At 29.8% G+C, this 13,744-nt stretch overlaps 1 protein-coding gene across 5 annotated transcripts; it reads left to right on the top strand.

Annotated features, from left to right (window-relative positions):
• The first annotated feature begins 50 nt into the window (after positions 1 to 50).
• aay (phosphoserine phosphatase) lies at positions 51 to 12,241 on the top strand. 5 transcript variants are annotated; one of them, XM_085194044.1, is made up of 7 exons: positions 101 to 190; positions 1,932 to 2,009; positions 2,546 to 2,746; positions 3,555 to 3,689; positions 4,878 to 5,023; positions 9,771 to 9,932; positions 10,909 to 12,241. In XM_085194044.1, exons 2-7 carry the CDS (start codon positions 1,996 to 1,998, stop codon positions 11,010 to 11,012), a joined length of 762 nt encoding a protein of 253 aa, XP_085050170.1. In that variant the 5' UTR covers positions 101 to 190; positions 1,932 to 1,995; the 3' UTR covers positions 11,013 to 12,241. The 5 variants fall into 5 exon arrangements, with proteins under 5 accessions (XP_085050173.1, XP_085050170.1, XP_085050169.1 ...); XM_085194043.1 differs by lacking the exon at positions 101 to 190 and adding an exon at positions 1,442 to 1,845; XM_085194047.1 differs by lacking the exon at positions 1,932 to 2,009 and having other exon boundaries at positions 51 to 190.
• The last annotated feature ends 1,503 nt before the right edge of the window (positions 12,242 to 13,744 follow it).

Raw genomic sequence — 13,744 nt, 5'->3', positions numbered from 1 at the left:
AATTTTGACTGTTGCTAACTTGTAAATAAATCACAATCAGCTGTAACTACTTTGGTAAAAAACCTAATTAAAATATTAATTATATTCTATGAGTGACTTAAACTATACATTTTTTGATTTATTTAAATGTCTATTAATGTGAGATGTTTTAAAGTGAAAATTTAGAGGAAGATCACCTATAATCCGAGAGGTTAGGTTAATTTATCTTTTTTCTTGAAACGTTAAGCTAATGATTTAACTTTAACTTTTATTCTATGATTATCAGATAGTGGCAATTGTGTTACATTTGACAATTTGATTACTGTATTACATCTTATTATATTATGTTTGACCTTGTTGCTATAAAATGTGACATATCACGGTCCTTGAGCGTGAAAATTTATTGGTACTCTACCGATATTATACAAAATTACATTTACATAAACATAATTTTTTGAATAAATATCTATATGGTTTTTGGACAATACATATTTCTCTGCATATGTGGTCTTTATGTCCTAAAATCATATTTTTTTTATAAAACCAGGTATGTGATTAAAACTTTTTGTGTGAATTTAAATGAATATCCTGTATATCTCATATAAGGAGTTGTCACAGAATGTACCATCAATCAAAAACAAAAATATATAACTAATATTTCACCAAGACACTGTTCAGTGTTTATTTTATTTTGCTTTCTTTTAATTGAAAAAAAATTTACACTGTAAATTAAAACATTTATTTAACAACTAAAATAGTAAAAAAATATTTTAAAAAATGACTTTTTGGGCAAAGTTACCATTTAATGTTTGCATGACTAAAGAAAAATTGAATGATAACCTTGCATTGATAATACTAATTAAAAAGCATAAAATTATGAATGTCATTTTCCTCCTTTAATAATAATAAAGTTTTTTCTTTTCTTAGTAATATATAAAATAAAAAGTAAATAAAAATAAATCCAAGTTCCATTCACATTCTTGGACTCAAGTGCATGGTATTCAATTCATTAATTCACGAAAACTGGGACCATGTCCAAGAAATTTTAGGCTAAAAAGGCCATCAGTCAGGACATCCTGCGGGATGTCTGGCAATGGTAAGCTTAAATATATGAATATAGACCAACCACCACCGAGGATGCAAAAGACTGGAGTGGGTTGAGTAGGAAGGCAGACCCTGGCAATAGCCGGCATTAATGCCAGGAGGAAACAAAAAAAACAGGACCAAGATCTATTCATTTTACACATAGAACAGCAGATACTTTATACAATATCTAAGAATTTTGTTAAGAAGAAATATGTGTATTAAGTATAATGACTTGCTTATTTTTAATAATTAATATTTATAAATTGTTAAAGAGAGATTGTTCTGGTCCTATTATCTAAAAATTTTATGTATATAATTTATTACTTCTATAAGGTAATTTACATTATGTCTAATTATGAAACTGATAAATTTTTCCTTAAGAGATCTTAAATCAAAGGTTTTATGTACGAATGAAAATATCAACAATATCGTTATCCTACTACGTCGGTAGTTGTTGATAAGGTGATTTTGCGCCCGGCGCAATTCGCAAAACAACTGTTGCCACAAACATTCCATACCGTTGTATCGCGAGTGAGTGAGACGGGCGCAGTTTCGTCGCCCTTACTTCGAATTTGTCTCCTGTCTGGCCGTAGTCTTTGCACGAAGATGACGCACTGACGTCATTCATAGTACGTAGCTCTCAGATAGAAGTTTTGTAGCTCGCATCATAGCCTTATCGCGCGGAGGCTGGTGGATATAAGGCGATAAAGATGGCCCGAGTACACTCCACCATATGATATCACACTCGACGGAGGCGTGTTCGTGATAATTTCCGGTCAAGTGGGTTTCATTTAATAGTCTCTTAACCTTAATCAAAAGACTGTATACTTATTATATTATTCATTGCGTTATACGTTCTCCATTAGGAAAGTACCCGTGAACAAGTTGTCGTTTTCTTAAATAAATATAAAATATTTGGAAGACATCGAAATGGCTCTATACAGGTATTTTTTGGCATAGGTATTTGCACGTTTGCATGATGTTTAAAATAACGTACGTATTAATAGTTCATATATTTTATAGTGTCCTTAGATTACCATTACCTTAACAATAAGTGGTTTTATTTAGTTCACGGTTGTTGTTCAGTTTATTTACTGATTTATTTAATTGTCCTTTTTAATAATAATGCATGTTGTAAATAATACGTATTTATAAGGAAAAATATTATTATTGAGGAATGTACATAAATATGGGCTATGACGGTAAGAAATAAATAATTACTAGATGTTAGAGCAGTCTCATGACTTATTGCATGTTAAAGTAAACAAAAGCTTGTTATTGAAAAGTGCGAATCTATTTTGTATTCATTGAATGTCAGAAAATATATTCCAGAATAATTTAGAATAATACGGATATCAAAGGGTTATAACACAGTAGTTTTATGCATCTTTTGTATTTCGCGATTCATACTAAATAAACAATATTGATTTTAATTTTAAAGTTGTAAATAAATGTTTTATGTCGGTAAACATCATTGCAGTTTAAAGAACAATCTCCAGCTGGCTACATTAAAGACTCTGTCCCTCGTCTCCATAAGCGTCATGTCACCCCAGCAGAGTGTGCAAGAGTTATTCCGGACTGCGGACTGCGTATGTTTCGATGTAGACTCCACCGTAATCCAGGATGAGGGTATCGATGAGTTGGCCAGATTCTGTGGAAAGGGAGATGAAGTAAAACGACTGTAAGTACCTTATTTGTAACTATTCTTATTCAGGTTATTTTAACTGTTGGTAAATATTGAAATTTTGGCCTTTCTGAATTGAAATGATGATGCAAAGCAAATGTTATTTCTTTTAGAATACGTATAAACTTTGAATTATCCAGATTCTGTTAACTTATTTTTTTTACAAAAGAATATGCTCAAGTTATACGTTTAGATTTGTTTTATAAATATCTCTATAAAGTACATCATTTCAGCGATCTATATCTGCGTGTTTTTGCTAGTTATTATATACTTCATACAAGTTACAAATTCTATTCCGTATTGTTTTGAGATTTAATTACTTAATCAGGAAATAAATGCTAATAGAACGATACGTAGAAACTGAAAACTAAGACAGAAATACATTCTATAATATTTTATGAAGCAATGATAAATATAATGTTGAACAATCGCCGATTACATAGAATGGAATTAGCAATTTAGATTGGTTGACATGCCACACCGAACTCATGTTTTTTGTCCGAAAACAGGTTATCATACAAAACTGGTTTTATTTTATCAAAACAACCAACGAAACATCGTACTCGGAACTTTTCCTTAGCACTTTTTATATGTTGTTAACTTTTCGTATTAATAACATATATGTATATATATATAAACGTCTTTTTTTAGTCATACTTATATATTAAGCAAATATAATTCGTGGACGAGAGAGAAACGTAATCACAATTATATGGGTAATTTCATCTTGTAACCTTGACCTTAGCAATGAATCACGTTCAGTATACGTGAAACTCGTGTATTTCAAGTTGTTTGATCGTTTCAGAACCGCTGAAGCGATGGGCGGCTCCATGACCTTCCAGGAAGCCCTCAAGAAGAGGTTGGACATCATCAGGCCCAGTGTAAACCAAGTTAGGGAATTCTTAGAAAAGTTCCCCATACATCTTACTCCTGGAATAGCGTAAGTATATTGTTTTTCGATTAACTTTAGATTTGATAACGCAACTAATATGATGTAGTACTGACCTGACCTAAGCATCACATAATGAGAGCTTGAAAAGTGCGTAATATCTATGGTAGTATATTATTTGATAAAAGAGTAAACAACGTTTCTATATACAGTATATGATGTTAACAACGATCTCTTTATAAATATTTTTTTGCATAAAAGTAGGTCACAATTGTATTTTTGTATAAGATATAAAACGATTTCCAAATCTTTGTTTAATTCTATCTTGTCAATAATATATGCTTAAGCCAGTTCAGTCCACATTGAGGGCTATCACTATGACCCGGCTGATTCAATGGTTTAAATGTGAAATGATACATCAAGCAAATGTAATGCATCATAATATTACGATTGTAGAATCTATTTTAGAATTTTCGTTTTGTATGTGTGTATAACTTGTAAGTCATCGAACAAACTAGTTTACAGCAGTTGTTGCCGTTGTCGAATTAAAGACAATGGCAACAACTACTGTCTTTGACTTCAATGATCAATCCTAGCTCTTATATATCTTTTATTTTGAGTATTGACTAGTATTATTCTTAACATATAAATTTTTTTATATATAATTATTTTATATATAATATTATAATAAAATATTTTTTTATTTCACTATATTGCTCATTTGTTCGTTTTGTTACAATGTTTTTCGCACAATACGGTTTTTTAATAAATTGTAGTAAGAATCTATTAAATTTCTTTAACAACTAAAACGTGATCTTTGATAAGACTGGATTGGAACTATCTACTTCTAATAAAATTTACATTTTAAATACATATAAATGTCAAATTTTGATTTTAAAAAAGTCACCTTTAGTACCTGTTTCTTAACATAAATGAAATGCTAATGTGTTTTATATTTGTCCCTTTACATATTTGATCTCCAATTCAATTTATATTTATAAGCAGAAATTAGAGAGCAGAATGACGTTCAACCCATTTTCCTACCTTTATTAGGAAACAATGTAAAAAATATATATATAATGTTTATAAGATTCAGCTTATAGTATATAATTATTACCAGTTAATGGTGTTGTAGCGTTGCACTCTAATTACTCGGAAAATCAAGAGGAAAATCGATTCTAACCTAAAAACCTAGATCCATATTATAGGTAAACTATAAACTAATATATTTTTTTACAGTGAATTAGTGAAGACCTTACATGACAGAGGAGTGATCGTGTATCTAGTGTCAGGTGGCTTCAGAAGTCTCATAGAACCAGTGGCTGTCAAACTAGGCATCCCTATTAGCAATATTTACGCTAACAGACTTAAATTCTTTTTCAATGGTAAGTTTTATTTTTTAATTATATATATATTTTTAATTTGTGATGTTATTATTACGATAAAATATTTAGTGCTTAATATAATTCCTAAAATTAGTTAGATATTTAGTTCTTGAACGTTAGCTAAGACAAAATCGGATTATTCCTAATATCTCAATATCTAAGTATATCTCAGCTTAATTATAGTTTATTTAAAACTCGTGATTCATAATATTTCCTATGTACATGATAATTAATATGTATATAAAGTTAATTGACAAATCAATCAGTAAACAGCTGCTATCGAGAAGTAGGAAATTATAAACCATTCATGTCGTGCAGTACTGGGTAAATTACATAGCATATTACATGAGGAAAATTATGCATATTATACGTAACACATGCAAATAATTATCAAATAATGCTATAATATCATAAAATTTTCAAGTAAACAATTTTTAAAAATGTTCATGCGCGTTTATTGTTTATAAATTGCCCCTGCAAATGAATTTGATGTATATATTAAATATGTTTTTTTTACTGGAATTTGTAGATTGAAAGTTAAGGCGAATTTTGGGTTACAGAAATGTATTTCTTATACATAAATATAAATATAGATTTTTTGCGTGACAGTATCCAAAATGTAGATAAAATTAGGAAATTACAGCTACTAACAAAAATAAACGTAATAAGTGAAATTATTATGAAATTTAAAAGAATATCGATTAAACCAACTTAAAGCTAGATAACAAAAGCACAATTTCCATGTTGATAAACAGAGGCACGCCTCCAGAGAACGAGGTCGTATGTTATCTGTGCAAAGTTGACTCGAGTTGACTCGCATCGTGTAACCGGGTGACTTTTAAATATTATAATGCTTAGGGTCAAAATACTCGAAACTTAGTATCGAGTTTTTGTGTGTAATAATATATATATTTTTAATGATTTGGTACTTTTTTTATATTTAAATTTTAATGGTTATCAAATTAGGGTTTCGTAAGAGATTAGCTAATTAGTACTTACAGTTATTAATGAAATAAATAAATTAAATTATTATAATTTAATAAGTAATTGATTAGTTTTAATGATGTTAGAATTATAGTTTTCTAATTAAAATTGAAACTAAATTGTATACATATTTATGTATTAATGTATTAAACTAACTTTCTGTCTGCGAATTACATATTTACGAGATTTTTGAAATGGTTTTATAAACTAAATTATTTCGAAAATATACAATTATACAGTTACTTATTTACTTACCACAAAGACAAACGAGCACAAACGCTACGGTTTTAGCATACCTTTTTCGTCGCGTCCACTGTCGTCAACCTCTTCCCACATGCCCTCCGGTCTCCCCCCGGCCTCTGGGGGTCCTCATGGTTTTTATGCGACCTTCCTCCAGTTTCATCGATACTGTGTTTTCGAAGGTTAACCGAGGTCTCCCCCTGCCTCTCTTATAGCTCAATTTTCCTGCATTAATCTTTATTGCCATTCGTTCATCACTCATTCGCATAATTTTATATAATTTTTTGCATAATTTAATTCAAACTCGAAGTTTAGCTAACATCAGTTATCAATTTCAGTATAATTAATTTTGCGGACAAATTATGACTTAATATGTCAAGTCATTCCCACGTTCACATAGAGCGAGTTCATTAAGACTATCACAGGGACCGTTGGCACACGTTGAGATAACGTATACGAGACCTCGTGATACAGTATTTTATATACTTATATATTTAATCTTATCGTTAACTTTATTCTGTACAACGTGAGTTTAATGTTTAACATTTTTATAGTCATTCTCCGTGACCAGGCTTTTTTGTGATTTTTTTTCCATATTTTCCTTATAATATGGATTATTTTCTGATCAATTATATTGAATTATCAATGATTATTACAATCTACGTTTATGAAATAAACGTAGATTGTAATAATTTAAAAACTCGTTATTATTGTAGGTTGAGGCCAGTCGTGGCGCAGGTGCGCAAGCGTGCGACTTTAAACGTCAGAGGTCGCTTTGGTTATGAGGAAAAGCGCGGAGTTTAGTTCCGCCAATTATCACAGAATGCCTTTACAATAAAAGAAATTGTTTAACATCAAATAATATATCATATTAGTATTTTTCTATTTTTGTTGTATAAAAATACAAATTATATGATGTAATTGTACATACAATCCAGACATTATTCGACATTTATTATAAAATCAAGCTTTTGGTATTTATTTATTATTTATCTTAGTCATAATAACCGTGATAAAGAAATTTGACATGTAACGATCCAATAAGCAGTTATTCAAATTCACATTTGCTGGTTACGATAAAACTGTCACAGATAAGAATAACAAATGAGTCTGCCTATTTGAATTTACGACCGTTACAGTTATTTTTTTCTTAAAGAAATATGTACTACCTTATGAGGAATTTTTTTGCAAGATTAGATATAAAGCTTAGAGTATTTTGACTCTATATTATCAAGAACTCTATATATTTCTTATTTATAGTGTATTATTATTCAAGAAATATAACGGGTAAATCAATTGGCTATTGCTATTTTATCTGTTACAAACAAACATGTTTTCCTTGGTACACTATCGTATTTTTTCCAAGTATTTACCCGCTTATGTATGTTTTTAGTACGTTTTGATTCATTGACTTTGATGCGATTTGTAAGTGCATAGAAACCAGATTGTAAAGACGTCAATTTACGATAAGTTATTTATCGCCTATTGACTGACTAATATGGAGATAATGACAGTCAAGTTAAAATATAAGTATTGAAAAATAGATGCTGTTAGGCCAAATATCGCAGGTTTGATTTGTCGAAATTTCAGTTTCTTATAATTATAAAGAAATGTTATACATTTATATTATCATTTTTGCTTCTTTGCTATTTTTGTGTACCTATATTGTTTAAATTGCTTAGTCATAAAACGTCCGAACGCTTTTCCTTAGTATTTCAAACAACACCTCCTTTCCTAGTATCATTGAAATGGACATGGACAATGGACGTTTAAAGACATTTTTGTATTTGTAATATTAATATAAAAGTTTAAATTTATCTTAGAGACTTCTATAAGAGACTAGAATATTTAAATCATATAAGTAATCTGTATCTGTAGTGTAATCCAGACGGCAATGCAATCAGAGCCATACAATTATGTAAGCGACCCCACCGGGTGTGCGCGACCTTATTTATTCCGTTTACGTCGATTACTATCTATCTATCTATCTATCTATAAAAAATGCGCCAAGCTCGCAAACATTATTGATCACTTGCTTTACAATAATATATTGTTTTGAAATGTACAGTACGCTTAACAAGTCGTGGCCGCCCTGAAATTAGGTATATGCGCAAAGTTCACTTAGGAAGAAAATATTCAAAATTAAGATTAATTAATCAAATATGCGCCGTCTGTCTACAGCTAACGTCAGGGCGGCCATTTGTTAGTTGTTGGCCATACTGTGTTGTTTACGTCTAGTAAATTCCTTTGCGTCGTTGTTAAAAATGAAGACGTAGATAATAGACATAGGATTTTTTAATAATTGTGGAAAAAAATAAAACTAAAAGTTATTTCCATTCTACTTTCTCCGTTCTCCTAGATATAAAAACTAAAAAAAAAATTAAATCACCTAGGCAAAGGGAAGCTAGTGTTAAGACACCGTTCCCCACTTTCCGCCGAATTTTTCGAGGCATTGGCGGAACTCAACGCCGGGTTTTATAAAGACTATTTAACACAAAAAAATATTTTCTATTCGCATCACTAGTAACTGAGATTTTAATAAAAATATATTAGTATTATTTATATTTTAACTGCAATCGATCATTAACTAAACAGACGTCCCCAAAGGACTGGCATCTGACCTATACACTTATGCAATATGCGTATACCATTTCTCGACCACGTGCTTACTGTCACTTGAGAAAGAAATATATTGTGATATAAATTTAATGGTAATAATAATAAAGTCTAAATTCAATTACTGCATTTATTTGATAGTTATATTTGTTATTGCAAATAATTTTCAATTTTATATATTGGAGATAAGGTTTATTTTTGAAATAGCTAGAGCTTTGATCAATCGAGTAAACAATTGTGTTATCAACCACGCATTGAGAACGTGGTCGCTGGGAGGTCTTCGAGTATCAGTTTTTTACTCTTATTGTACTTTTTATTTATTAAATAAAAGATACAAAACTATGATAAAATATTAAATATCCTTCACAGACTATAAATATATTGTATATTTTTGCGGGTAAAAATGGGTAGAAATTATCTATTGAAAAATTTTTGCATCCGTCCATCCATCCATCAGTAATAATTCATTCCCCCGAATGAGAATCGAACCCAGAATTTTTGAAAAATCTCTTGTCAAAAATTAATATTGATCGATTTTCTATGAACATATTAATTTGCTTAATAAAAAATAATTTAATTACAAATTTATATTTGGCAAAAATTTTCCTTTGATAATGAACTTAACATATTGCTTTTTTATGATAGGATTAGTTATCAGCGCGTATCTGATTTTATCGATTTTTTAATGTCGTCCTTATGATAAAATTATTTTTTCTTATCGGTCGTTATTTTGACGATATTTTAGTAACCATGTGTAAAAATGTGACTCAAAATGCATATATATGCTTAGAAAACAAACAACATATAAATTAGTATATAGTTTTATAATAATAACAAAAATAAACCAACGTGTCTTTACATACATTTATGAAAGACTTTAGATACATTTCTGTTTTGTCTTTTGCAGGGGAATATGCTGGTTTTGATGAAAATGAACCAACATCAAGGTCTGGAGGCAAGAGTTTGGTTGTAAGGCGGCTAAAGGAACAGTATGACTATCAAAGGGTAGTCATTATTGGAGATGGCGCCACCGACGCTGAGGCGAGTCCGCCTGCTGATGCGTTCATAGGTACGTTCCTATTTATAAAGTTATTACAAGTCAAACAACTTACTACATATATTTAAAAATATATATAACGCATTTTAGTCACTGAATTCGAATCGATTGAATAAATATGTATGGGTAGCCCTCCCCCGTACCTATAATAAATATCTCGAAATAATTTGTTTGAAATTCTTAATTAGACTAGGCGTTGTAACATAAATCTATAGATTCATTATAGAAAATATTCAGCGAAATGTGAAGCCATATACATTTGTTTTCATCCAAACCTTAGACGTATTTAGATTTTTTCTAGTGAAGTATTAAATTCATCATTGTCAATTGTCATTAGATTATATTGAATTTTAGAAAAGTTATCTATTTACGTAATACATTGTACAAATTGACCTAGTACTAATTCAATATCGAGATTAGATAGCAAGGTTAGTCGGTCTATCTATGTAACATGACTGCTTGATAAACAATAATGTCTTTAAAAATGCTCGTCATTGCACATCGATCTTGAAATAGCTTTAGTTTGCTGTTCTAAAACGTACAACCATTTTATTTTGCATTTTTAGAATAATTTAATTACGATTTACAATTTAATGTCTAATTAACATTTTTTGTAAAATTTTTTGGTGTTGGCAACATTATAATTGATATTATAGTATATAAGTTAATTTGTAATTACTATATTTGCAATGATTGAGGAAAACGAATGGTTGGTTCGTGTTATCAAAAAGGATGAATTTCAATATGAAGATATACATATACGGGCATTAACAACAGCTTTAACTATTTAATGTCAAATCGCGATAAGACACATGTTTTAAAGAATTTGATATCACTATGCTTTTTCACAATGGGCTATATTGTATTATTTAAACGATATTTAACTAAACTTTACTTATTATTTGCATGATGTTGAGTTCTATCACTTACTATAATTGTATATATCATTATGATTCTTTATTCTCATAAAAATATCTCTTTTTCACAGGTTTCGGTGGAAATGTAGTGAGAGAAGAAGTCAAAAGGAAGGCAGCGTGGTATGTAACGGATTTCCAAGAGCTCATCACTTCACTCGCCATACAAACTAAGTGAAATAAATCCCATAGGAACTTTGTTAAGTTAAAATTTTTTTCTCTACTATACTTTATTTCTCTATTATAAAGACGAAAATCGTATACAACGTACGTATGTTGTACGTAAATATACTAGATAATACTAATTATATTTATGACTAAAATTATTATAAGTGTTGTATGTGTATATCATAATTTATATTTTTATAGCTGATATATTTGTTGCCTATGACATATAAGATATTTTATATCGATTTATCGATTAGAGATAATTCAATCAAAATTGACAGTAGTGTCAAATGAAATTTGACTTTACCAAATTGTGATAAGATAGAAAATCTAATGCCATACATAAGAACAAATAAAGCATATTTTAAAATTTTAAAGTAATTGGTTAGTCAAAATCGACATTAGTGTAGTGGTGATATTCGTATCTCGAACAAAAATTGATTTTATAGTTTTACCGATTAAGAATGAAATTTTACCGATTGTAACAAATTATAAAAATGTAACAAACTATATTTACGTATAATAAAGTGGGGACAACCTCAACTGCCATTAGGGATTGTTCATATATTGAAAAAAAAAACATATTTTTTGGATATTATAATATGTACGAGTATATAAATGTAATATAGCTTATATCACTGTTGATACTACTTTATATAGCCTTTTGGTTGTAATATAATTAACACAGCTCTACCTAGAGTTGTTAATTAGCGTTTAACTGATATTAAACTTCAATGTACAAGATGTTAAAGTCATTTTAACGCTAATGGATTACAACAATAAAAGTATTAATATTATGTATACACTATCTTTTCGCGTAGGTCCCATATTTTTGGTCACTAAGACATTTAAAAATTGTACTAAAATTAAATGAAATCTGTAACTTACGTTAATCGATAAGACTGTCATAAAAAATATGGATGGTCCCAAAAAGCGCAATACAGTTCGTCAGTGGAATTGTACAGTAAATATACATATACATGCATTTACAATGTGATGGTACTTTAAGTACAAAAAAAATTAGTATTACAGGACCTAGCCCTGTGTAAGCATATATTTTATATATTTGGTTTAGACTTCAACTTCAAATACGGTTTCAACTGCAAATGACTGCAGTAAGTCATTTGAAGTTGCAAGCGGTTAGTTATATAATGGCTGTGTACTTCTTAAGGTTTAAGGTGTGAATGTGTTTAAATGTTATTTCTCATGTTAAATTAATAAAATGTTTAGTAAATATTATGTTTTTTTGTTTTATTTTCCGTTATTTTTATTTTTTATTCTTTTTTCCGTTATTTTGGCTTTGATGGTATAGATATAAATTGATAAATATGGATAGTAGCATGGTAGGCAGAGGGAGCCTAGTGTTAAGGCACTCCACTTCCCACGTATTTTATATTTACTTATCTAAAGCAAAAATAAAAGTACATAAAAAAGAGATATATGCAAACAAAATGCCATAAATTTTACACTAAATTGAAGTAATGCTTACATTGCTTTATTATTATATCGCTCGCTCTCGGAGTAAAAACAGGGAAGTAAATGTTTTATGTTATTTGATAATTAGACCACTAAACATAAGTGCTACTAAACAAGACTCGTCCTTGAAATACGTAAAAAAGTCGTTTAATTTGAAGGTCAAATAAGAATTTTAACAAAATTTTGTTTAACTATCTTTCGTATAACTACCGAGGCCAGTTATGAAGAAGATGAAATATTTATTTAAATTTATATATCCATTTCTTTGCTCTGGTGTCGAAGTAAAGCGCGGCGTTGAGTTCCGCCACTCAACACACAATGCCTCCAGAATTCGTCAGAAAGTGGAGAACGGAGTGTCTTAACACTAGGTTCCCTCTGCCTACAGTGCTGTGTGTGTTAATGTATATACATATTGTGAAATAGACAGAGTGGTGTATTTGCTAAACATTTATAATAAGGCGTTACTTTTTATTTTAAGTAAATAATTTCATTGACCATTGAAAAGTGACCATTGGAGTTATGTTTAGCAGAGGACAGAACCTTATATTTTAAATATTGACGAGCGACGAAATTTAATGAGATTAATGTGAAGTTTGTGGCGTCGCAGCACTTACCCTGCAGCCTTCACCTTGGATAATATGTCTGATTTATTAATATAGTCGTCTGAAAATTTGTCTAGTCTAGCGATAACTATAGGAATACCGGCTTTTAAAGAATCGTTTTTACCATGCTTGTATTTATGTTGTTATATTATATTATACCATGTTATCCAAAATAGAGATGCACATTTTTTTTTGCCTGTAACCCCTACAGTTAGGGAGTTATAGGGGTATGGGTAGCCCTCCCCCGTACCTATAAGGTAAAAGTATATTTACTCGGTATTGTTGAGTAACTGTCTATTTTAGAAAAATAAATGATTAAGTAATAGATCAACCCAAAAAATGAGTTTGTTTTAAAATCCATTCTTTTTTAAGATTCGGGTGAAATGAAATGTTAGTCTACGCGAAGTACCGTACATAAAAATACCATACCCTACTATAAAAATGCAGTAAAATTGCAAAATGCATACGTATCTTTTCAATGCGTTGACTTAAAAGCCTGCTGGAAAATTTGCGACTAATATATGGAAATTGAGTTTCACCTATGACAGTGCCGAGGTATTTTCCACCATTTTCATGAAGCTATTATCAACGATGTGTATTATTAGTGTGGTTAATAATTAGTATTTTTTAGCTACGCGCTGTATCCTCAACATTGAATGCTGGC

This window comes from Heliconius melpomene, chromosome 12, assembly GCF_056956725.1.
Source record: "Heliconius melpomene rosina isolate 202511_hmr_F chromosome 12, ASM5695672v1, whole genome shotgun sequence".
Taxonomy (NCBI): domain Eukaryota; kingdom Metazoa; phylum Arthropoda; class Insecta; order Lepidoptera; family Nymphalidae; genus Heliconius; species Heliconius melpomene.
This window is presented reverse-complemented; position numbering and strand designations above follow the sequence as displayed.